General features: G+C 39.9%; 1 protein-coding gene across 2 annotated transcripts in view; it reads right to left on the reverse strand.

Moving 5' to 3' along the window:
* Positions 1 to 371: 371 nt before the first annotated feature.
* The window catches only part of Lsamp (limbic system associated membrane protein), a 631,942-nt gene continuing 605,150 nt past the window's right edge, over positions 372 to 27,163 (reverse strand). The window contains exons 7-9 of one of the 2 annotated variants that reach the window (XM_028752434.1): positions 24,545 to 24,580; positions 6,581 to 6,613; positions 454 to 605 (exon numbers count right to left, since the gene is read on the reverse strand). In XM_028752434.1, coding sequence (XP_028608267.1) covers positions 508 to 605; positions 6,581 to 6,613; positions 24,545 to 24,580 — 167 coding nt within the window. In that variant the 3' untranslated portion in view covers positions 454 to 507. Of the gene's footprint in view, positions 606 to 6,580; positions 6,614 to 24,544; positions 24,581 to 27,163 lie in introns of both variants that reach the window. The other variant, XM_028752435.1, reaches the window with a different exon arrangement.

A 27,163-nucleotide genomic window follows, 5' to 3' on the forward strand; every position in this document is an offset into this window, starting at 1 on the left:
AGCCCGAGAAAGGCTCAACACAGGTTTCCATAGATCGTCCAAAATGGCTACACATCAGCTCGAATGAAAAACAGAATAAAAAGATTATGGAAATATAAACACCAAAGGCAAGACCTTCTTTTTTCCCCACAGATGACAATGGATGAAGGAAGGGTATAGTGTGGGGGAGTTAATACCCATCTGGTACTTCTTGAATAGTCTCCCTTGTACAACATCAGATGTCCTTAGCATGATGGAATCTTTACACAGCAGTCATTTGCTTAGAAGATAGACACATATTCTGGGAGAGGTTTTCCCACCCTAAATTATATTCAGATTTTTATTGAAGGATCTTAAAACTGCTTTTAGCTTTGTATTTTCTTCATTTTTTCATATTCCCCCTTCATTTTTAAACACACAATCTGGTGAAACAATAGTCTTCCCCCCATCTTGCACTCTCTTTTTCTCTCTGTATCTGTGTGACGCATTTTTGTGTGTTTTTGTAATTATTTTTAAATTTTTATTCTATTAACATTTGCTGAGAAGGCAGAACAGGGACGCTGCCAGCAGCCACAGTGGTACGGCCAGACTGATGGATCCGTTGATTCCTCTCACCGACCCAGGTCCTGCAGAGCAAAGGAGAGAGAAAGAGAGAGAGAATGAGCATCTTCTGGCAATTGACAGCTGAAGGTGACATCCGAGGCAAGGTGTGGTCAGGAGGCAAGGCATGGCTAGGCACTGATGTCTTGTGTCAGTGCTCAGGATGGGACCCATCTTTTAAGTTCTGTCCTCTCTGAGGTCTCTAGGTTATTTTAAATATGAAGCTACTCCTGCTGGAGAAGTTGCTAGGGTGGCTGCCATGACTCTTTTCCAGCTACTCTCCTCTCCCGTGCCCTCCACATGATTACAGTGAAGCCAATACTGTGATTAAGACTCCAAGCACTGGTGTCCATCCTTTAGGAGCCTAACACAAGCTCTCCCTGCAGACAAATCATAGCAGCAACGTCAGTCCCAGAAGGTCTCAGTCATCAGTCTCTACTTTGTTTCATAGGTGAGAGGCAGGACTGTTTATTCTTTAATGAGGGTGGGTGGGGACTGTTGTAAAATAGCATTTATGCATGAGTGGTACCTTAGCAAGGTTTAAAAAAACAGAGTCCTATAGTGTCACGAAGAAGTAAAGGTCCTCCTGCCCAAAGTTATCACCTTAGAATGAAGAAGAAAAGCAAAGACAACAAATCGTGCCAAACTGTTGAAGCTCAGGGATGGGTTCAAGTCTGGGGCAACTGAGAACGGACCTCACCCGGACTGATCCTTGGAATGCCACTCTGGGTCACTCAGGTTGCCAGTGGGGGACAGGGGAGATGAGTTTGGGTTGGAGGGGATAGTGTGTGGAGAGGAGAGGAATGAGGATTTGTGTGCTCGTGGTACTAGTAATACAGTAGCGGAAATGGGAGGTCTGACTTACGACCTCATCACTCGCACTTCCGGTCCTATTCTTTTCACGTGACTGTACTTAGATTTCATTAAAAAAAAAACATTTCTCCCCCCACTAAGGAGACATTGCTTTAAGGCTATATACTTAGACAATGATACTCAGAATAGAAGCTGACAGGGCTGTAATTATGGGTCACATTGAAGTTTTAGGGGCCACGTATGCAGACTCAGTGTGAATGAGTGAGTGCATGTGTGTGTAAAATCGATGTTGTACAATTACAACAGAAGTGTGTTCTAGTCTATGAAGTGTCACCAAACTGCTTAAAATACCTAAGATTGCAGAGAGTGTACCATGGAAAACTACTGAATTAAAGAATGTCTTCCTAAACTATGCTCTGTGTCAAGAGCTAAAGCAACAGAGTAGAACAGAGCCGATCAACAACTGTACGATGCTACAGTATAGTGGGATGTGTGTTCTGTTCATAAAACCATAAACATAAGTGCACAACTGCGTGCTTGCTGTCACAAATACCGTCTTCTTCCAGAGAAATGTGGAAGGAACTGAAAACCACATAGGGATACTTCCACAGCTCACCAGATTTAATCTTAAGTGTCTGACTCCAGAGTCATTGTCGCCACCATGTGGTGAGCTGCGGTAGTGAAACTCAGCAGTGAGTGTCTCCAGTAAACATTTGGTGGGTGAAATTCTGGTTAAAGCAATGCTAAGTCGAGACAAAAACTACAAGGAGATGGAGACAGTATCTTTAAAAAAAAAAGTCTGATATTTTGGCTAGAGTGACAGAATATTGCTTAATATGAAAATATGAACATATGCAAACTTTGTGCCTTTCGATTATGCAAAATGAGCTTTGTCTGGCACGGAACCAGAATAACAAGTTAAATATCTAGCAATTCTAGCCAGCTCACTCTGTGACCTCTTGAACATCTATGGTGTCACTGTAAGAAGAGACACCCCTGGCCACCCTCAGGTCCCCTCTCATGAGGGTTGAGGTTCAAAGCATCTGTAGTAATTGTTCACCAGTCTCTGATGTCTAGGCATCCTGATAGTTCATGCAAAGTCTGCTTTGAGCTCCTTCTCTCCTCTGCCATGCTTTCTGGATGCCTGGGACTGTCAGCCTCCCTAGGCTCCTCTCCTGGTGGCAAAGCTTTCCTCGTGTATCTTTTTAGTGGCTGTCTGTATTTGTGTACCAGCAAGACTTTCAGAATAAAGAAAATCTGTACAAAAATTAAGGTCTCATGTACCAAAATGGTTTGTATTTTGCTCTAGTACAAAATGGATTCTCTGAAAAAAGCCCAATTTGCTTCTTTCTGTAATCTCATTGTTAGTGCTAGGACAGGCCCTATTGTTGTCCTGACATCTTAGGATTGAGAAGTATCCACGGACAGCACAGAGAACTGGCCTCATCATTTTATTCAAATGGTAGGAAACATTAAAGAAAACAAGAGTTCTATTATTGAAAAGCGTAAGGTATATTCCTAGGAAGCTAGATAAACATGTTAAAGTGAACATTCTTGTTAATGTGTACGCATGCCTAGCTCTGGGTCCTCCACCACCTATCCACCCATCCACACACATAGGTAAGTTTACGTCCCCTGTATATACATATCTATACATATATGACATATGCATACATTATTGGCCTTTAAGTACATAATACAAGCTAACCTTTACTTTCACACACTATGCTGTAACAGGAATTCCCACTGTGTATATGTCAATAGTTTTTAATCTTATTCCTGATAGTCTTGTCATATACCTGAAACGCAGTGTGTACTTCTGGTAAAGATACCTTTACCTCTAACCGTTATTATTTATTAAGTTTTCTCATACAGCTATTTAATGTGCTTGTGTGCTTTGCTCTGGCCATAGTTGACTTGAGAGTAAATAAACAGAATCGAGGAATCCTGTAAATAGGTAACAGTTGGGGAATTATCACAAGTTAGGTCTGCAGTTATAGACGCCTACGACTGCACGGGAGACTATTCCAGTTAATGGCTAGTGCAGGAAGGATAATCCACAAAATCATTAATTATGTTTTAGTTCATAGCTAGGAAATTCTGCTTATTTGCTGAAATGCAAATGATAAATCTTAGTTACTGTGCCAGATGGCCACGCTCAGCAAGTGCTTGCATATACTGACAGCTATTACGAAAGCACAAGTCTGCAAACACAACTTAGCCTTACAAACAGGCAAATAGGAGCACAATTCAAAGGCTTGATACATAGTTTTCATATCACAGAGAACAATCACACCGGGATATTTAACCATATTCTATATGGGCATTATATAAATGCACACATGCTAGCACGTGTAGTACTTGGTAAATATTCCATATATTATTCACAACACAGAAAGTTTGGTTTCAGAGATGAATGAAATACCAACTCGAATCAAAGATATGTGTGAGTTGGATCAGGCTTAAAGGGAAAAAAACCAAATGGTCTTATTTATTTATTATGTGTGCATGTTTGTACATTGTGCATGTCATTACAGGTGTGTGGTCAGAGGACAACTCATAGCAGACAATTCTCCTCTTTGCCTATGTGGTCCTGGGGACCAAACTCAGGTACTTTGGCTTGGCACCAGGTGACTTTACCCACTGAGCAACTGAGCCTGTACTGGCTCAGGGCTATTAAGGGTTATTAGTAAAAGGCAAAATTTACTTGCAGTAAAATTATAAATCACAAATTAACATTCTCAAGGTTCTCAGACTCAGGTAAAGGACTGTGTCAACGTGAATATTAAATTGCATCTCTTTGTGACTGTGTTTGTATAGGGGCCAAATCTATAATTTATGGAAAAGTTTATTAAATATCCTGAAATTGAAGAATAGGAATTTTTAGCAAGTTTCTCTTTTGCTGATTCAATGTAGGATTCTGAGATTATCATTTTGCCTTTCTGTAAAGTCTCAAAGATTTCACAAAGTATTTTTCTTCAACCGTCTATTTTGATGACACTTTTTAATTCACAGATCAGTGATAGTTTCCTTTTTTCCCACATTGTGACTGGATTTGTTCAAAGTCATCTTTAACTATGTTAACTATGTTAAAGATGATCCCCGGGTATCCATTTCAGCCAATAAGAAATCAGAATCAGCATTAATGTTTGTGTTTCAATTATAGAAAATAAACTTATTTTTGGAATTCTTAAAGGCTGATGGAATGACTAAAACATAAATCAAAAATCTAAGCGATTTAGCAAAAATCTGTTGAATAACGGAGGTTGACAATCTATAGAATCTCCAAAATATTTCTGCTTTGTGTGCTCTATGTGTTGGTGACCTCGGAAGCCATGTTGAAGGCAAATGTGATAATGTTGACTCTGGCGCCACCTGCTGTCTATGTCCTGTTAATACAGTTTTCTCTGTGAATTGAGGGTTAAAGCTCATTGAAGCCTAGACGGGAGCCGATTGAGAGGCGAAATAACATGAGTTTTGAATTCTAGACCTTAAACGCAGGCTCCTCTTGCATTTACTTTCTATCGTTACACTCTAGAAAGTGGTAGCTTGGTCAGCTGAAGTTTTCTTGTGATAACATTAAAAGCAATGCATCTTTCTCCTCAATGCAGTCTTGACTATAGTCTCAGTACTTGGGAAGAGGCGATAAGGAGGCTATCATCAGCTTCATCCATATGAATTTAAGGCTAGCCTGGAATACACTAAACCGTGACTCAACAAAACAAAACAAATACAAAAAAAATCAAATAATTTCCCATCCATTTGTGAAAACCTTATCTAAAACTTATAGTCACACCTAATACCTTTACACGATAATATCTGAATAAAAACTATTATACCAGATGTCATCATCCACATCAAAGTCCTGAAGTTTCACCTGTGTCACTAGACAAATTAATGGATAATTTGTAATCATACCATTGGGAAGAAAAGAGCTAAAGAGAGTAATAATAGTTTATGTCTTCTTGCTTCAAAGAGCCCTATGTGGAAGATATGTTCCTGGTTACCTCTTATTTGCTGAGACAGGGATGACCTGCAAAGATAGACCACAAAAAGGGTATAGGTCTGAGCAACCATGAAACCTCTCTGGCTTTTGGATGCTGGAGGACCTCAATCCCCTCCCCCACAACAGGTTTTTACTGTTGGTGATGATCATGGTCATCACACACTTTGTGAGTTAGAAAGAAAGCTATTTTTTTCATTTTAAAACAATAATTTATTTTTATGTGATGTACATTGATGTCTTGACAGCATGTACACCTGTGTGAGGGTGTCAGATCCCCTGAAAGAGGAGTTACAAACAGCTGTGGGTTGACATGTATGTGCTGGGAATTGAACCTAGGTCCTCTGGAAGAGCGGCTAGTGCTCTCTACCACTGAGCCATCTCTCTAGCCCGAAAACTATTTTCATAAGAGACAACTGACGTCAAGTGATGACCAGGAGGGCATGAAGCATGGTCTCATCCCAGCTTCCTTAGTACTCGTCTTGGGATGGACACTGTGAGGTTGATCTAGTGTATGCATAGGACATCATTGTTGCTTGCATCTTAGGGTCCATTTAATGAAGCCTTGGCAGGCTGGCCCTGTCTTTGTAGAGATAAGAATGTAGACTGTGTCACATGGCTGACAGGAGCACATGACAATCATAGAACAGCCTTTTCCAGGAAAGGTATAGCAAGTGAGACTTTAAGGAGCTGAGAGAACCGAGGCAGGGTGGAAATGTTAATTGCGTGCGCACTTCAATTCGTGAGTTGCTGCTTAGCCGTTATGTCTGATGTAGGCATCAGAATCCAGCAATGTATTTACTTGATTCATCAACAAGTGACTGTAAAATTCTGAAAGCTTTGCCATTGGGTAATGACCATTCTACAAAATGAGATCTGTGGGATTAACCATAGACACTTGAGATAAAGCACATAAGGGATAGAAGAAGGGACGACAGGGAACAAAAAGCTTGCTTTAGCTGAGGGACATTAAAGTGAGTCTTGGTCAAAAGCACTACCAGGGTCAGGATGAGGACCTTTTGTTAATAAGAAAGTACACGACCTGGGGAAAAACATTGCCAACTGTGTTATTGATATTTTTATCACGAATCATAATGCTAAATCAAACTCAGGTACATTAGATCACAATATATGGCTTGGAGTCTCAAGTAATGTCTAAAAGGGTTTTATAAGCAGGAACCATACCTTTCGGCTTGAAGTGTACGGTGGTGGCAATTTCTAAAAAAGAAACATTTAGCAAAACAGAAACAAATAAAAAAAAGGCTTTATCAACTGAGAATAAATATGGGGGTAGTCTGTGACTCTCCACTGAAAGAAGGATGAGAGGAAGGCAGGCAGGGGACAGGGCAGAAGGAGAAAAGGTTGATAGAGACCGAAGGACAGGCGAGCAGAAAGAGACTCATCATAGACTAAATGAGCGACTGGTAGGACCAAAAACTGAATGGCAGCTACTGATTCTCTAGGCTACATGCTCTGCCGTTAGGCAAGCACAGGGACCCCAGCGTGGAGTGTGAACATAGTCTCGACACTGTATGCAACCATAGAATGTGTCTGAACCGCAGCCTCACCGTGCCCCTATTCACGCCAATTGGTCTTACCTTGCTCCTTACCTGACAAGCACATCCATTCCTACCCCAAGCTTCACAGCTGCTGTATCATCTACTAGAAATGTCCCCTTAGGTTTCTAGACTGTTCGGTCATTCACTCCAGTCACCATCATAGGACTCACCAATTCCCCAAAGTCACTACTCTCTGACCCTCAACGTCTTTTACTGAGCGTTAGGGTAAGCATCACTAAAGCCCCTCCTGGTATGATTTCCTCATTTGCTTACAGGCTATCTCCTCCTAAGGGCATCCACAGTGCATGGCTCATCCACCACTGAATCTAGCTAGTACTTAGCCTGGACCACATGATATAGTAGCTTTCTCCAAATACTTGTTGCAAGTGTTAATAAATATCAAGGTCAAACGAGATCATATTCCTTAAGCATCCAGATTTCTTTTTTAAAGTATCTTTGCTAAATAATTCAAAGGACTCCTGTGCCTTTGGAAGTAAATAAGCAAAATTTCTATAGGGTACCATTTTCTATTTCAGGACTAACTCAATGATTGATTAGCTATGGAAGGCCACGCTGGCAGTGAGATCTGGATATTTTTTCTCTCTATGACCAGCAGGACTGAAGGATCAGATCTGCAAACTGAGTATCACAAGCTAGCAGAAAGCTAAAACGCCCTGGCTCATTCAGTCACAGGAAGCTTTTTATATAGACCCTCTGCCATCTTAGAATTTGGCTTCTATTTTTTTCCCTCAGGGTTGTTTGTTTGTTTGTTTGTTTGTTTTGTGGCTTTCAGGATAAAGACTCAATCCATAGCTTAGTATTTGTGTTTCTCCTCACCAATCCTAGATGTGGTCTAGTCTCACAAACACCTGCCATCTCCCTAGCTTTCTTTTTATGCTCTCTGGAACCAGATTTCCTCTCCTGAGGTATTATGGTTTCTGTAGTAGCATCTCACTCACCCTTCAGAGTGGGGTTATTACTTCCAGAAAGGAGCCTTTTTTGATCTCCTTGATGGTGCCTGGTCCTTTTATTTCCTATCACACTCATCTCTGTCTTAATTTACAATGTGTGTATCTGGTGCTTTGATTAATGGCTGTCATCCTCCCTAGACTGACTTCATGAAGTCTGGGGCCCTGTCTGTTATTATGTGATACTGTAGTCCAGTGCATAGCAATCATTCTGAATGCACATCAAAATATGAGAAAAATAAACATGTGTCACATTGCTTCTGAGACAGAAAAACGAGGAACTTGATTTAGCACACTGGGCTCAGCTCTTTGAAATCGTGCTTGCAAAGTCACCACGGTTTCTGATAACCTGTTCATACCCTACTTTGCATATTTCTTCATGTGTCCATCCCAAGTAGTCTTAAGGAGAGGCTCTCAAACAGTACAACACTTCCTGGCATCGTTAGGGCAGTTATAAAAAATTGGCATGGTTGTCTCAGTGTCTGAAGCTTACAAAGGTTTGGCTATGCCTCATCACTAGTAAAACTAACACTGGCCAGCCTGTCCCCACGTTTGTAGGTACAATGGTTTCCCTGAACTACTTAGTTTTAGCATGAATCACTCTGAATGGTCTCTTGTGTTATGATGACTGGTGCTGCGCATAGTGAAGATCTGAGGATGCCCAGAGACACCAGCATCTCTCAGAGCTTTTCTATTCGAAGAACACTACCTATAGATGGTCCAATCAACAAACACATTATACCGTAAGTTCATATAGAAACATGGAGCACATTCCTTCTTGGGAGTCAGCCACTGAGGCCATTTACTTGAAGAATTCTAGATCTAGAGGAAACCTTTTTCAAGAAAAGAATTGTGGCCTTTTCTTTTCCTTTCTTTGCTAAATCTGGTGCACAGGCTTTGTGGGAAGAAATTTAAGCAAATGTTCAGGGCAGACAGGTAGGGCAGTGACTCCGATTAAGCTAAGAGATACCTTTTTAACCTTTCCGTGCCCTGGTTTTATCATTTGTACATGAGTTTAATGAATCTGGCCCCGACAAACCTGCTCCCAGGATTAGATCATTACTCTGTGTGCTCTCCTTACACCTAGCACACAATTTAACAGGCGTCATTGTTACCATCTTGTGGTGGGATCGTTCTAGAGAGGATTATTAATGCCTTTTTTTTTTGTAGTGGAAGAAAGATACTCTGATTAAAAAGCCATGCAGCATGTGTGCCAACAATATGATGGGCAAAACATTAGACCTCGAAGCATGCAAACCAGATAGGAAGGAGGCTAATTGAGCAACAAAATCTTTAGAGTGCAATTGGCAATATACTCACAAGAACCCATGAATGCAGGCTTGGGTGAGAATCTGTACATTACGAATGAATGTATTGGGGGAACATTTCTCTATTCTTCAATTAAAGAGGGAGAATTACAAGAAATATATTGGAACAGTTGCATGAAGTAACTGTGCAAAAATGCTCGAATGTGTATTCACCAGTGCTTAAAAGACAAACTAAATGTCTAGTTACATTTTATAGATATTCCTTCCTTTTGTGGCCATAAATTGATTTCTATGTGAAACGGGAGACCTTAAAACTCTAACTTCAATTAGACAATTCTAACAAGTTTCTTTGTGAAAATGTGACAGATTTGTGATATTTGTACAATTATTTCTAACTCATCCCGTACTGGCTGATTAGTCTCTTTCCGAGGAAGAAAAACCGCCTGATTCTGAGCTGGTTTGAAACCTTGGCTATGTCCTGCCATCTTGTGGTCACACCAGGACATGTTCCTAGATGCTTTTGGAAAGTATCATCTCTGTCCACCAGGTGGCAACAGTGAGCGAAAGGCTTGTAGTATGTCTTGTTGGATGGATCGGGTGAGAAATGTGACTCTTCAAAAGAGGCCTCCCAGTTATTATAGACAAGTTTTTGATCTGGTCCGTAATGCCTGTCTGCCATCCTTTTCTCTAGTGAAAGGTGGTTTTACGTTCTTGACAAAAACTGCATTGCCAGGGATACTGTTCCTGGAAGGATTCCCTGGATCCTTCAGGAGACCATTATCTGCAATCTCTGACTTTTATGTTTTTTCATGAACATTTCCTCCTACATATTGCTCTTGCTTCTGAAAATATATTTAAAAGCAGGCCTACAGATGCAGGTTAGAAGTATAAACAGACACATCTGCAGTCAGGCACCAGACAAAACTTTGGGAGATTTTAGAACCGAGAATATTCTATCATTCTCAAACATTGGTGTCAAAATGCTGACTTTCTATCTCCTGAGAACATGGCAGAAAGAAAAGAAGGAAAAGGTCGGAGGTCAAGAAATGTATTCTTCCTTTAACCTCTGTTATCTTTCTCTTCCTTTGTATTCTTTCTTCTCCTCTCTTGCTCTGTCCTTTCTCCCTCCCCTCATCTTTGCCTAAAGTGAGTAATTTGAAATACTTCACTGGAAATTCCTTTTAGTTAGGGAGTGTTCTTGTTAGCTCAAGGCACATTCAGACCTTATCAGACACAGAAAACATTGTCTATCACCCGTGCTCCTTTTAAGTTCCTAGGGATGTGGTTTGGGGCTGGGTACCGGAGGCAGTGACCAGATAGCAAGTCTTTAAGGATCAGAAGCAGCTTTGCATAGTTTGTCTCTTGACCATAGCCTCTGCCCCAGACAAAGCTCACAGCATCCTTGTTTACATGGAGGGGCCCTGCAGCAGTCTGGGGCTTGACATTGTTTGCACAGTTGTCCTGATTCCAGGGTACTTATTTAAACATAGGCATCTCATCTGTTACCTGCAGCAGTTGTATTTGAATAAGGGAATAACCAGTTCTTATCTATTGCACAACTTTTTCTGCAAGGCTAGTGTTCTGCCGTGTTTGCTACAGGTTTGAAAATAGCACCTTGGTAGCCGACTTCATATATTTAGTGACATCTTTTTTTTTTTTTCCTTCTGGGTCAGAGTTAATAATTTTCTGGTAGAGATGGACCACAGTGGACAAAGATTTTTGTCTTCCTGTTGCCTAAAAGTGATATATAAAAGGTGTGGTTTAAATCACTATGGTGGCTTGTATATGCTCAGCTCAGGGAGTGGCACTATTAGAAGGTGTGTCCCTGTTGGAGAAGGTGTGTCATTGTGGCTATGGGCTTTAATACTCTTGTCCTAGCAGCCTGGAAGCCAGTATTCTGCTAGGAGCCTTCAGATGAAGGTCTAGAACTCTCAGCTCCTCCTGCACTATGCGTGCCTGGATGCTGCCATGCTCCTACCTTGATGATAATGGACTGACCCTCTGAACCTGTAAGCCAGCCCCAATTAAATACTGTCCTTTATAAGACTTGCCATGGTCCTGGTGTCTTTTCACAGTAGTGAAATCCAAACTAAGACAATCACTAAGGTGGCCAAAGAAAAGGGGAAAGAGGGGGGTAGGGCTTCAGTCTTTACTCTCCTTTCCTTACTGACACCAAGGCCCAAGAGCGTAACATTTGCAAGGTTCCTCTGTAGAAACTGGTGGGATTTTGTTCTCTGACATTTTGTGTGTGTCAAGGTTTTGAAAAATAAAACCTTTATTATTAGAGTGGCTTAAAAGGGGGACATTTTTATTAATTCAATTTTGAAAGCCACACTTTGGAAGTTATTAGTTTCTTTCTCATGGGCTTCTTCTCTCTACTCAGAGGCTTTGGGGATTAGTGGCTTCTGCCTCCATGTATGATTATTTTTCCTTTTGCCACAGAAAAAGATATGCCCTCTGATTCCTGTTTGCATTGTTAGAGCTTTTGATTTCTTCCATGTGTGATATTCAATTTGTATAAATCTTAGTGCCTAATATTTCTAGAATATTAGTCTCTGAGAATCATCAGGAATTGTTTTGGGTCTAGGCTAGATAGGAGAAAATCAAACCAGAAGGTGACCTGAACCTCAACCTCCAGGCCTTTCCTTCGCTGTTCTTGTTTATTTACACTGTGGCAGAGCTGGGATCTAAATCTGGGTCTCACAGGGGCCAGGAAGCCCCATTGACTACTGAGTTCCACCCTCATTCTGAGGTTATGGGGGGCCCAAGTTATAAGAAGACTGCTGTTTCCACGAGTAAGAACCAGTATCCAAAGTGCTGTGAAATCCTACCCAGTATCCAAAGTGCTGTGAAATCCTACCACTCCATCAGCATTTGAGAAAGAATGTTATCATCCCTTAGCTAGATTTTGATTGAAGTGGAATCCTACACCTTGCTTTTGAATAACTCAGAGGGCTTTGCTCTGTATAGTGGACCATCAGCTGGTTAGAGAAGGAGACACTGACGCAACTTACCAAAACATTGTGACACAGGGAGTAAATATACTTAAACCAAAATGAATACTGTCATAGCATGTTGTAAAACACAAACAAAACATTTGAGCCTTGTTTATTATTCTTATCAGTTGGATCACCAAATCTCTACAAATCAAATGTTCTATGATGGATAGAATGCAAACAAAGAAAAAAAAACCTTTTTGAAATGTAAGTGACTTTTCATAATTTACTTTACTTTTTAAAATATAGAAGAAATAAATCCACAAAAGGGAAAATACTAATCCTTCAGTGTAGAGGGAAAAGGTAGATGCTCTCCAACTTGAGTGAGACTCTTACTGAGAGTCCCAGAGGAAATACAGGGGAAACCTTTTGTAGGGTAAGCCTTGTGCCTAGACCCCGAAAGTACTGTAAACAAGCAGTGATGGGAGTCCTGGACAGCAGAAAGTTGCTCCTCACCCTGCTTCTGCTCCAGCCTTGCACGAGGCACTGACATTCCTCAACCCTGGACAAGGGAAATAGTGAAGGGTCTAGAGAATGTGGACAATGCAAATATTTACATAAGATGTTCATTTACATCATATCAGTGACATCCTCTCTTCTGAGGAGATAGATCATATGTCATCTTTGTTTTGGTTTGGTTTGGTTTTATTTTTTTGTAGTTTTGATATCTAAAAAAATCTTATGTCATGAGAATATATTGTATTTATTTTCAAAATAGAATTATAGACAAAAAATCATGAATTAAAAATATTTGAGCAGTAGAATGGAAACTTAATACAGTAGAAGCTTCCTAAAATACATACATCTATGAAGATGATCGAAGTGACATTGCCAAATAATTAAGACAGAGGTCCAGATGGATATCTCTTGTCAACAAGTGAAACTCTCAGTATTGGGAATGGCTTACATCTAATTCAATTATTGGCCAAAGAGGTCCAACGGGGACCCGCAAACATCCCAGGCTGTTGCCAAGATTATATGTTTTTCTTTACAAAGTGACAACAAGGCTCCCTTGCTGAAGGCGACACCTACACAACTCACTGAACATGGAGAAGTTAGGCTGGTGTCTACACAGAGCTTTTACCCCTACAGGCAAGCATTGTTGGTACAGGAAGGTATTCAGCATGATGTCAAAGGAGAAGTATAGACACCAATCTAGCTACAAACCCTTTGATCTAAGGTGGCTCTATGCCTCCAAGATAAGCTAGTACAATGAAGCCACAAAACTTGTGGAGTAATTGACCAGTGTCTTAAATAAGACTTATGGCTCACTCCATGAGCTGGAACCCAAACCCAACAATGCTTGGGTGACCAAGATCCTAAGACTCTGTAGTCCAGGAATCTAGGGTAAAGCTATATACTAATGTTCTATTTAAAGAATGTAACAATAAAACAACTCCTAGCGACACTCTGCTATAGATCAGTCCCTTGTTCAGCTATCACCTGAGTAGCTTCCTCCTGCAGCAGATGGGATCAAATACAGAGAACCACAGCCAGAGATTAGACAGAGAGTGAGAGACCTTGGAACTCTCATCACTAAATGGTATATCTTCATCAAATCCCACCCCTCAGTCAGCAGGGAACCCTATAGAAGAGGAGGAACAAGGAGTGTAAGACCCAGAAGAAATGGAGGACACTAAGCAAGCAAGGCCCTCTAATTCAACAGGATGACGTACATAGGAATTCACAGAAACTGAGGCAGCATGCACAGGGCCTACACAGGGAGTTTTCTAGGAAGAAGTTTTAATATCAGCATGAAAGAAAGGAGTAAAGAAAGTGGGATTGGACAGAGGAAGGTGACCAGTTCTATGTGGAACTGTAAACCAGGATAAGCTCTATTGGTGTCTCCTATAATGGGAGGGAAGGGAAACCTTTCTAAACCCACTGTTATATCAGCTACTCACCGGTTCAAGTTGCTGTGTCTGGCTGAGGGCAATGCACAAGGAGCAACTAGCTGAGAACCATCAGCTGTCAATACTTCAAGAAGAAGGCAAAAGACATGTTCTGGCCTTGAAGGTGTAATCTAGGCAAGAGGCCACGTATGCCGTATAGTAGAATGTATTCTCAAGCAGTATTTTAACATATGTCAGTAAAGACAGTAAAGCAAGTCCTCACACTATCCCCAGTGCCCACAATCTTCTCTACAACTCTAGAGCTTTCCTAAGAAAGTCCTAAGGAAGATTGTGCTCGGCTTGTGACATGGGTTTACCACTAATTTGCATGCTTCTCTGATTGTTCAAGTCCAGATTATAATTTAAAACTGTATTATTTTGTATATATTATATCCATTCCTTTTGAAACTCAGGGATTATACTAAACAATAATCGAGTATTTGAAGTGTTCTGAAGATTGTATACATCTATATAAGCATCACCTAAAACAAGACATAGAGTGTGTTCCTTCTCCCATAAAGTTGTGCCTTTGCTGTGAACTTAAGAGGAATAGTTTTAATTTCCACTATTTTAAGTGGTCCTGGACTTTATATAATTATAAGCATGTTACATGGCAAAAAAATTAAATCTAGGAAATTTTCAAAACAGCATTTTTTGATTATTTAGCATCTGCTTTCACTATTCTAGGATGATTGACTCCCTCCCTTAAAATTAAGTTGATAGATTTCATGCAATAAAACAAAAGAGAAGCCAGTATGGATGATGTTTAAGAGATATGGCTTCCCAGTGTGCGAGGGTAAAGCAATAGAAGAGGCTTATACAGGTCTATGATTCCTTCTGACCAGAAGCCTGATGTACTGTTGACTGTTCCTATAAAAAGCGGCAGGATCCGGCTGCTGTAGGCTCTACCTTATGGGTTATTACAGAAAATACAGTCTCGTTAAACACAATATGAATGGAGGACTCCAGTAAGTCCCTTACATGAAGGCAGCTTTTTTCAAATCCCAAGGGTTTCTTATTCATCCTGGTTAGGTTTAATTTTTAATAATCAATGAACTAAAGTGTTTCAGAATGCCCACAGGCTTAAGTTTAATAAAGGGTTCTCCAGGGCCTGTAATGTAGGAAAATACATATAAAGCAAGCTCACTTGACACAGTTGTCAGGGAGAGGCTCCTGGCCAGGCAGATAGTTTTAGGCTTTAAAGAGGCAGCATGTGTTTCTGTCCTTGTCCATGGAATGTTCCGAATTGCACCTCTGGGTGACATCTTGATCCTTAGCCTCCTGCTGTGATAGAGACCTATTAACTGTCTTGTAACTCCCCAGCCTCAATCACACTTAGCTGTTGATTCAACTGAGCTGTTAAAGCAGAAAATAGATTCTAACATCTGTGTTTTAAAATATACATATTCTATATATTTTAATGATTTTTTTTGCCCTTTCATCTATTTGAATTGCTAAAAGAGGATTAAATGCAAAGGTTGGGTAGATCTCTAGAGACTTCACTTATTTTCTCCCTCTCTTTGGTTTTACTCCCTGCTTTCTGTTTCCAAGGTCTAAACTGAATTCTAGAATCATTTAGACATACATTTTTAGATTCAAAATCCTGAGGGATTCAAGGCAGTCTTTAATCCATGTAATGTAAGTTTTCATTTTGTATGTTTCAAAAATCAAAAACATTCGAACGCCATGAAACGAAGTAATTTGAATGCAGAGAGAATAAGTCAATCTGTAGGATTTCCTAGGGTTTAAAAGCTCCTGGAAATAAGAAGATAAGGGATTTAAAAAATATTGGTATGCTCTGAGTTCCCCTTGCATCTGCCTCTGTGGAACTAAACATCACAGCGTAGGTCTTGCTAAGGGAAGTTATGCCTCAGGCTCCTTTCTGGTGACATTCTTCTTGATCTCTAGGAAACCTTAGTCACAAGGTTTCTGTATCTCTTTCTGTTTACTACTGCTGCAACAGACACCAAATACAATCTACCCAAGATCTGGGTGAACTTTCTAAGAGCATAACTGTTTCCTTAAAACCTGACCATTCCTACAACTAAAACGAAGTCTTACCACAAACTTTGTAAGTTTCCTCTGATGTTAAGCTAGGAAACAGACTCAGTAGAACCCAGACAATCAACCTGGAAGAGTGCTACTACCTATAGTACAGACTATCCATGCATGCCTATTTATTCAGCCCAAGGGAATAGTTCTCATAACACAAGCATAAATATCTACTGTTTCTTTTGTAACTCCTTTCTTTCCTCTCTCTTCCTCCTTCTCGCCTTTCCTTCCTCCTTCCCTCCTTCCCCCCTTCCTTCCCTCCTTCCTTCCTTCCTTCCTTCCTTCCTTCCTTCCTTCCTTCCTTCCTTCCTTCCTTCCTTCGTCATTTTTCTTACCAAATACGGAAGATCAGAAATAATCTTAAGGAAAATCTCTCTCTCTCTCTTTTTTTTTTCTAGATTTTAGGAATCAGATGGGTTTTATGTTGAATATCTGCCAGTGAGCTTTTTTTGGATTCTAGATTTTTCTATGTACTGGGATATTCTGTTTCTTACTTCATCTTCCCTTCTGCTGTTCAGTTTCCCCCTTTCCAGGGACGCACCCTTGACTTACCTACCTAAAGTACCTGACTCTGTTTCCTTAGCACCTTGCAGGTGCCTATCCTGGCACTTAATAAAGCTGAACTTGCTTGTTTAGTCATCTATACTACAGGCTTCCCCTTGTTGGCTGTGAACTGTCCTTGTATAGACACTGTTCCTGGCCTGCTCTGCACAGTTACTTCCAAAAGGCCCAGCTCAGAACACATTCTAGGATAACATTTCTTTGAGGACATCAATGATGTCTTTGTAATAATGGTCAATGCCAAAGCCACTTAGTTGGAGTCCAAATTAGTTTTGATTGATGGTTATCAAGGGATGCTCTTTCCTTTGTTCCTAGTGAGTAGATAGCTTAAGAAGGAGGAAGTATGAACTCTAAAAGAAACACTACAAAGCAAAAGTCAGAGCAAGTGAAGAGCAATGAGAGAGGTCTATAGCTGGGGCATCAGAAGGGGAGTTTGAGCCCTCAGGGAACCATTCTTTCTGTTCCAGCTGCTTTCAGGGGCACCCAGTGACAAACTTACCTGTGTTCTGGAACTCTGGGGGTGGGGGAAATAATTTGAAAGTTCCCCAAGTTACGGGAGCTTGTGAATCAACAACAGAGTGCAGTTATTGTTTACTGTCTGCTGTCCAAACACTCCCTGCTTCCGAGTAATGAAGAAAACAAACCACACACACACACACACACACACACACACACACACACAAATTAAAACATAACCACTGTCCAATGGTCAAACAAGGTTACAACATGGAACATGGCTGGGGACGTTTGGAACTATATGAACTAGAACATGTGGGATGGCTAGAACCAGCAGCTCACATCTTTAACTGCCTTTAAGGGTTCTCCCCACCTACTGAGAGGATGCTATGCTTGCCCCAGTGGTTCTTGGCAGGCTGCAAAAGTCATGCTGGAATTGCAAGGTCTTAAAGGTGTGCCAATAAGCAAGAAACTTTCCTGTGAATTATAGTCAATATATCATGCTGGTCATGATGTGTAGGTGTCAAGTGTACACATGTCACAGACATGTGGGAAGTGTTTTCTTCTAGTGTCAGTGAAAAAGCAGAGCAGTGTAGTATACTACGGCAGTCTTGGCTCCCCAGTGTCCAATTAGAAAGCATGATAAATGGCTTGTAAGGTCTCTCCTCTCCTGATTTGTGGTAGATAGAAGCTGACAATCCTCAGCAGAGTCCTAGTGAGTCGTCGGCTGACTCCCCTCATGCATCTGGCACATATGAACGTCCTAAATTGGAATTCCATCCTCATTAGTTCATGCTGTGCTCTGACTTGGCAGGTGTGTTTCCTCACAGCAGTGTGCAAGGGAAGATGTAAAGCCTGTGCTTTACCTTTCGTTCCCTCCATCAAAGTGTTCATTTAATTTAATACCTACAAATAACTTGAGATGATGAAAGGCCATCGTGAGGACAGAGAGACTTTGTAAGGATGTTGTTACTGAGGTTAATTTGTATCCTGATTCTTTAGACATGGCTGTCTCCTCTCCATAGATCCTACAGTGACTCAGTGGTGCTGGCATGGCAGTGATGAGTGTTTAGAAGTGATTTCTATTACTCTCAACTTTTATTTTTGTTTTGTTTGGAGTCCAAGAGGATATAATATGCATATGCAAATGCAAGATGAATCTGAACAGAATGTAGAGAAAAGGAAAATCAAGAATAAGAACCACAGGTGACAGAGGAAAAGGGAACTTAGGAACAAACTGAAAAGAAGGTTTATATTTGGAAGGAGACCAGGGTATGACATTTGTCAATGTCTGGGATCCTGCTGATGCCTTAGTATCCTGTCTGGGAGAGGGATGCTGAAGACCAACCCAAGGACCCATCACATGCTAGGCAAGCACGCTTTTACTGAGCCATTTGCTCAGTCCTCTCCTTCTCTGTTTATCTTTTAATACTTCCTTTAAGGACTCTACCTCCTTACCATGTCCACCAACCTAGAGAGACGCTCCTAAAGAAAGGATCTACTTCAGTTCTACCTGCAATGCCTCTCACAGTACCTTCATGTTGAGTAGCTTATGAGGAACACTGAGGCTAGCCCTGCTGTAGTTCACTCTAAAGACCAGAGGAACGAATGCCAGCCTCATCTGTCCATTCAGGATCCCGGTCTTCTTACTCTGTGAGATAGTATGCCAACATTTCCTACTGCAAATCTCACTGAGCTTTTCTTAGGCAGCTTTATTCCTTTTAATTAAAAAGACAAGACTGCCAATTACTTAAACTTAATCCCCAAATGTAATTGTTACTTTGAAAGATTCTTTTTTTTTTCATAAAGCTCATACAAGAATAATACTTCCATCAAATTAAAATTTTGTGGAAGCTTCGATTTTCAAATATATATATATATATTTGTTTTTCAATCCTAGCTGGCTTTAGAAATCAAAATAGCACAGCAAGGCATAAGGAAAGAGAGGTGACCAGGAAAGGCTGGGTGGTGTAAGCAGATCAAGACTGGAGAAATAAGAAAAGATGAGAAAAAATGTCAGAATTCCCGTACCTGTAAATTCAGGCTGTAGGGCTTTTAGCTATTTAGCTTGAAGCTAAATGTAAATTCAGAGAGATTTTCTACGACAGGTTTGCTGTTGGCTGTTTCAATAACGTGGTGGATACGCTTCATATTGATTCCTGTTAGCAGATTGTAACAAGAATGGTTTAGGGAACACACCAAGCTAAGCGTAGAGAGGTAGAGAGGGGTAAGACATGGACAAGGAAGTAAGACCTTGAGTGTTACAGTTGGGTCTAAACCATTCTGTGGCAATCAGTAACTCACAAATGCCACATGAGGTAGTGCTATGGCTGCAATATTCATTCACAGGTAAAGAAAATCAGCAGGAAAACTTAAATCCCATCTGAAGGAACCAGAGAAGAAAGTATGCAGATTGACCCTTATTTATTTTCTTGTATATTAGCTGTAGTCAATGGTAGTTCTATAAATTCTCTGATTTTGTTACATCATGGTTGCATAAATATTATCAGTAGGACTAAGACCCCTATTTGTGTCAGCTAATAGGAAGGGAGAGATGTGTTTTAACACTTTAATCTTCCTATATAAGATCTATATCTTTGGGACAAATGAAAGGTTCTTTGGTCTGTTGACTTTGGATTACCATAATGTGGTGGAAAGCATGGCAGCCATTACTGAGCAGTTAATGTGTCTCACACAGAGAATGGTGACATTTAATGGATTCTCTTCAAGATTTTTATTCTGGTATGAGTAAAATTTAAGGCAAAATCTTCTTTTTTTTTCATTTGGCCTTGAGATAGTTTGACTTTTATATTTCTTAGCAGGGCTGACATGTAAAACATGGGATCCAAAATAATCAGAGTACAAGGAAGTCATGTTTACCTAATGCTCATGTTGACATGACATGAAAATACTTCTCAGAATACTGCTTTTAAGAAACCACAGGAAGGATGTGCAGCTAAATATGATTATTTGAAATTAAATATGCTTTTCTTCTAGCATTCTTCTTCATATGGTATTTAAAATACCACTTTGAGCTTGTAGGCATGAAAAATACAATTTCTTTCCCATTTCACAGTTGGAAAAACTGAATTACAGAGAACAATGCTAGTAATTATCCATAATTAATAGAGGTGTGTATGCAAATTGGTCTGAGTAAGTGTGTGAAATTAGATGGACTGATGCCAGACAGCTCTGTTCCTGTGTTTTTCCATGCTTCCATGTAAATCTCTGCATTAGTCAGACATACAAATATGACTTTCCAAAAATGTATGGATAATAAAGTAACTATTATGTATGTATGTGTTATAAGTGTAAAACAAATTAGATGAATCACTGCAATTTGTTAGGTGTATATCTAATGAGCATTATAAATGCCTTTATAATGTTGGTTTCCAATGTCATATATATGCATATGTATATGTATATGTATATGTACACACACACATAATCTTAGGTTCAGTGTGTGGTAGACTAGATTTGAGTATGCTTTGGTCACTTAAATCTGTGGGAAGAAATAAGTATTAATTTCTTTTGATTGTGGGAATTGACTAGACAGTACATACAAAAGGCCTTAAAATGTATTGGTAAATGAGAAAATGGTAAGTACATTAGGTATTTTTATTATTCTTAATATTACCAGTGCTATAACAGGTGAAAGTGTTATATTCAGGACTTGGGAGAGGCATCTTCTCCTTGATTTCCAGCATGATATATTCAGAAAATGAAATGTGAGGTTTATCCCGCCATCTCTACACAATGAGATATATTCAGTTTTTTCCTCTTCCCATTTTCCCTTCCATTCTCTTGGATCCTGATTTAAAGAACACATTCCTGACAGAGCCAGGTAAGGGCAAGGCTATCTCTTCCTCTGCTGTAGGTATAGTCTGGCTGTTTGGATGCCAGCTTTGCCCATAAGGACACCAATCTTCTTTGGGGAGAAAACAAATCAGGGTGACTTTCAATTTATGTAAACCTGGTTTGTCCGTGGGTTGGTTTGTAAACTATTTTTGAACTTTAGTTTTGGAGAGTTTGTTTTGTTTTCAGAGTGAGCTTTAGCTAGCCACATTAATCATGCAAACCCAGCCATGTGCAATGCGTTTTATCAATGGAAAAACAGAGACTGAATGGCAAGCAGATGCGAACAAATCCAGCGCAATGCCTGAACCTGGAAGATAATCTCAAAATTTCCCTGATCTACTTGCCACATGGGATTAGCGATTGGAAAGGCTGTTCACTCGGGACAAATGATCAGATGGGAGACAAACAAGCGAGACACATTTATTCCTGTTCTGTAAAAATAATGATAATATGGGCAGAGACTGGAAGAGGATGGGCTGACAGAGCCTAGAGAGCTCATGGGAGATTCTGCTCGGAAGCTGGAAAGACAAAACAATGGTGGGTGTCCTTGTCTTCCTTTCTTACACTTGATTTCAACGTTCTAATGCTGTTTTCATTGCCTCATGCTGAACCCATGCTCCTTGTCAGTGTGGGGGCATCTTCCAGAGACAAAAGGGTACATCTAAGTCAGCTAAAGGGAGACACCACCATTGCCCAGGCTCACAGAGGCCCCTGGAAATGGCCTCAGGCAAACAAAGTGAGAAAATTCCCTCAGAAATTTAGAGCTGACTCTTCCTTCATTTTACAATTCAGTGGATTTTCTGCAGTGAGATAGTTGAGGTGTTTATGCAAATATATGCAATTCTGGACTGATTTCAGAATGAATAAATCTAAATTAAAATTAATGGGAAAATCCACTATCAGAAACAAATCAAGGAAGGAACACCACTTATTTTCTGTCTATATATAAATATATGTTTGTATATTTAAATATACATTTTTTAAAGATTAGGGAGCAGGGAAGCACTCTGCTTTTCATGTTTTATTTCATGTTTGGTACAGTGGTAAGGGCAATGGAGAATTTCTAAGTGATTACAGACAATACATATTACCCTTTGGTTTCATCCCAGTATTGAAATATCACTTCATACATAAAGGTACAGTCCCAGATGGCCTGAGGACCACAAGTCATTGAGGATATGGGAGGATGAGAGGGGTGACCCTCTAATGTGAGGCACTAAGGAAGAAGCGACTGGGGTGAAAACTACCTGGACTAGGTTTTGGGTAGAAGAGGAAGTCCTTCTTTCTACTAACAAGGGCAAAAAAGGGACTTTTGGAACTTTCACCTTTTAAATCACCTTGAAGATATCAAGTTCTGAAATCCTTGAGGCCATTTGCTTCAAACAGCAAATATAAGACATAGTCAACATTTTGGTGATGAAAGTTAAGATTCCAAATAGATGATGACAAGATACAATATTTAATTAAATAAGGGACTCATACAGAACAATGGTGGCCACAGTAAGACATACATTTCATGGGTATTTGAATCCTGAGTTGTCACTCTGGAGGCTTAGTATTCTGTCATTGTCTCGTCTTTCCATGGGTGAGTACATTTTCCATGGAAAGCCCTCTTCGTTGAAAAGAGATGGAGAAAGTGATTGGGTCCCTAGAAAGATGTCATCCTTGTAAAGGACAGGGTACTTAAGAGAACTGACATTTTCCAGTGACCCCCTCACACCAGCTCTCCCATGTCTCCATGAACAGCTTTTCAATCCCTGCCAGCAGAAGCCCAAAGTATTAGTAGTAAGGTGAACTAGATTCTCTAAAATCTATCTAAAAAAAAAAGCTAGCTACAGTCTACATACAGTGCAAAATCAAACGAGGGTCATTCTCCAATCAACAATTCAGTGTGTGGGAAACAAAGTTCCACAGAATTGAATGAGGTCAGCCCCTCAATGAAACTGCTCTCCAGCATTCTGCAGCTGTCCTTTGTGAACAGTGTTCGGTTTCACTTTGTTCAGTCACAATGCGCCATCAGATAAATATTTGAGTTTGTGGCTGCAGAGCTGCTGTCACAGAGATCCCAGTGTCATCCTGATACTGTGTGCAAAGCTCATCTTGGACAGGGCATGACCTCTTTGCAAATGTGATCGACTGGGCCAGATGTGATGCCTGTGTGTATGTGTTTTCCTTATCAAGATATTTGCAAGATGCCATCATGATAAAACGGTGTCGATTTCTGTAGCAACACTCGAAGTTAAATGTCTTAAAATAATTGTGGCATGTCAGGAATTCAAGATGGAATATTTTCCACGAATGCCATGCTTCATGTCAAGACTGAAAACCAGGCACACTTTAACAATTTTATTTTTAGTACCCATGGTAAGGAACAGATTTTATTAATGCTTTAGGGAAGTTATTTTATTCAACAGGGTTTTAAGTTTTATACTAAAATAGTCTAGACTTCTCTCAAAATTTATTAAGCTGTCTTGTCAACCCTAGAAACCTTCTGTGACTAGTTGTAAATATAATTAAAACAACTTTGCATATATGTGAATGCATACATGTGCAAAAATTCCTTTATTGGTACTTTGACGATTTCCATCCAAGTCTGGTCCAAACTTTAGCTTGGACAAGTTAATGAAACATGATCCATCTTCAAATTTATGAAACAGCAGCATTTCTTCCTATAATTCTGAGCACATTTTTCTTATAGTGTGTATAATAATCTTCTTTAATTGGATTTATTTTTTTTTCAAACTAGGCCCCGCATGGCCTAGTTTCCATTTTTTTCTCACGTCTTTGAGTGTTCTTTGCGAATCACTTTTCTGAGATTTAATTTCAATGGTAGGTTGGTTTCATTTCAATTTTTTTGTATTATTTTAATTTTATTTGCCAATTTGCCTTTAAATACCCTTAAGCTAGAAAGTTTGGATGTGACTTTGCATCTAAATGTGATGTAGGAGGCAAAAATCTAATTTGGGTTTGTAGAACATTTTATGAGGAGAATATAGAGTGACTGTTTATAAATTGTTATTTGTGTTTTTTTTTAAAATTATGTATGTTTAAAAGGTAAAAGACACAAGTTGGCCCATAGTTAGGTAAAGTAGCGTTCATGTGATTGTATTGTGTTTAGTCTTTGGGAAGTACATTTTACAAGCAATGGCAATGACTATAAGTTCAGAACCTATAAACCTTTGTGTTTGGGGTGGTCCATGGGATCATTAATGTGCAGTTTTGTGGCCGAGAGAGCTAGGGTATACAGGCATCTCTGTTCTAATATGGGAACTCTTGGTGACCTATATTAAATGTCTATTGAAGATACATTATTCCTTGTCTGTATAGCTGACTGACTTGAAGCTAAGGCAGTGGCATGTCTATGAACCTGCTGTTGTTGGGGCAACAGAATGTCTTGCTTTGCAGTGTTTATGAAGGAAAAAGTAACTTTGAATAAATGTGAGTTTTGAGAATATGGTTTCTTCCTTTGTGTGTTTTGAATAGTTTTACATTGGAGAATGACCCAGGAACAGAACTACAGTGATAAAAATCATACTGACCTTGAATGGGGTGGGGGACTGTGGGTAAAACACGCTCTAAAGGGGAAAAATGGTAAACATCACGGAGGGTATAAATACACACGTGTATTCTCAAGGTTAATTGCTCAAACAATTACAGAACAGGAATTTCCATGCCTATAGAATCTTATCTCCAGTACAGTGTTTATTTGTTCTTCCTGTTAAAATATCAAAGACAGATATTAGTGAAATTATAAATATAAACCTTTTTTTAAATTATTAAAGCAAGAGTAGAGAGCCAACACTAGTGGTAGCCCTCCACATAGGGTCCTCTCCTCTGCTAGAAAACCAATACCAAGGTGGTGCCTTCTTAGGGAGAGGGACTAGAACAGATAATAGAAGCTATGGAATCTTTCTTGGTTCTGGTCTTTCTCCCTTTTGGTAGTGATAGATGGAATAATAGCAGCCACCAGCAGTTTCCTCTCCCTTATCCTTCAGCTTTGTATCAGCTTTAGCCAAGCATCTGGAAAATTTATTTGGGGAAACACTAATTCATCTTTTCTCTCATGGGTTTTATTTCCATACTAGGGATGCCAGAGGAGGTAGTTTCTCTGACAGTATGTTTCTTGGAATGATATAGTTTGATCTGTAGTCCATTTCTTCCTCCTACTTCTTGCTATCATGCAATCTTCTCCAAAATTTGATGAGCCAGCCAAACTTCGAGAATACATCCTGTTAAATAATAGCAAGTACTTTTATTTGAACCCTTGGGTCTTAAATAAAGAAGTCTCACACTTTCATAGTCCCATACTTGGGTGGCTTCCTGTAAATACTGATGGAGTTGAGGTTTTAGGGGATCTTCCGTACTTCTCATTAATATTCTACATTGGGCTCTAAATCTCCCTTGAGGCTCCTTCAGTAAAGTAGAATAATGTGGGAGAGACAGGGCTCACTACTTGCCAACTCCTAACACTAAGGAGCAACACAGTTAGCATACATTTCCACGTTTTAATCTAGAAGTTCATTTAAATAGTGACCAATGCCAAATATAAACCAACCAAAACCAAGCCACAGAGAGATAAGACATTCAAGTTTGGATTGTCTTCCATCTTTTACCGTACTGTAAGGTCAGTCAGGAAAAGTTGATTCTCCTCCCTCTCCCCCACTCAGTCTTCAGGTTCTTCACACATCTGGCCATTGAGAAAATTCCCAGGTACACTGTACTGTCTAGCTCGGCTAAAAGTTGTAGGTTAAATGAGAAAGGTGCTTAAGTGTGTTGAGACACAATAGTTCAATAATGTCCAGAGAATAATTATGTCATAGTCATACAAGTGCCAAGCAGAAAAAAACGACTTAAATCTTCACTGTGCATTTGAGATTAGGTTTCCAGCTTTGAAAATAAATAGCTGAAGTGCTTTCACATTTATGTATCAGCTGGAGAACACTGTCCCATACCATACTCTCTCCACTGTGTTTTATCTTATGATTACTATTATTATTCAGAGTGTTTAAGTGACTCAGCTTATTACTTTCTCACCACACTGTTCACAGTTGGATGCATGCACTCTGCCCAGCTTTCCTCAAGAGCATGCGTATTGCTAAACTGTGCTGCCTTCTCTCCATCACCTTGACAACTGCTTGCTGGCTGGTTATTACCATCCCTGCCCCGCCCTATTGACATCACTTTAGGCTTGTCACCCCTCATAAGTTAATCTTGTTCTCTCCATTCTATCCTTCTAGCTTATCCGTTCTCAGGCACTTTTTCCTTCCTGATTCTTTTTATCCTCATCCTCCCCACCATCCTTCCTACTACTGCCCTTGTCAAGTTCACAGCAGGATTTGTGGGCTCCCATAGGAGTGAACTGAAAAGTGATGCAGATACCAATTAAAACAGAAAAAGAAAATTTCACACTGTTGATTTTCAAAACCAGAAAAGAGCAGGCATCTTAGGGGGCTTTGTGTTTCTCCCTTGGATGTGGATGCTTGAGGTCACAGCAGATGAGTGGGAGATGCTAGGGACAGATTCTGCTGTTCATAGGCTGTGGCTTTTTGTATGGTCTTTAAGTAAGGGCTTTGCTTTTTTATTGGTTAAATGGGATATGTGGCTGAAAGAGGACTATTGGCTGATTCTGCTGGATATCAAAAAATAAAACCACCCACCCAGACAGACAGCCAGCCAACCAACCAACCAACCAACCAACCAACCAACCAACCAACCAAAACCGACCCAAATGGCTGCTAACATTTCACAAGGAAGCACTTCGAATTGACTGTACCAAAATCGCTGAAATGAAGGGCAAAAGTGTTTATATCAAAATAATTTCCTAACTCTGATTTTATTTCATCGTGAATATTAGGTAACTACTCCTGGAACTCAACTCATTTGATGTCTGTTTTGAAATAAAAAGCAACCCATTTGCCCACTCGCTTCCTTTTGTATCCAGAAAGAGTCTTTGAAGGAGTTAGTGTCTATTGTTATATACTGTGTGGGGTTGGAGCTTTTTTTATGATGAAGCATCTAAAAGAATATGGCTAAGGAGTCTGTTAAGTAGTAAGTACCACCAAAAAAATTTAAAATAAAATATGCCTTTAACATAGAACTAAAATAATACCTTGTGCTGTTTTTGGTTGGAAGAACAAGTGGAGGCCCTCATTGTGAAG

The sequence above is a fragment of the Grammomys surdaster genome, unplaced genomic scaffold (genome assembly GCF_004785775.1).
Source record: "Grammomys surdaster isolate TR1022 unplaced genomic scaffold, NIH_TR_1.0 125901, whole genome shotgun sequence".
Classification (NCBI taxonomy): Eukaryota; Metazoa; Chordata; class Mammalia; order Rodentia; family Muridae; genus Grammomys; species Grammomys surdaster.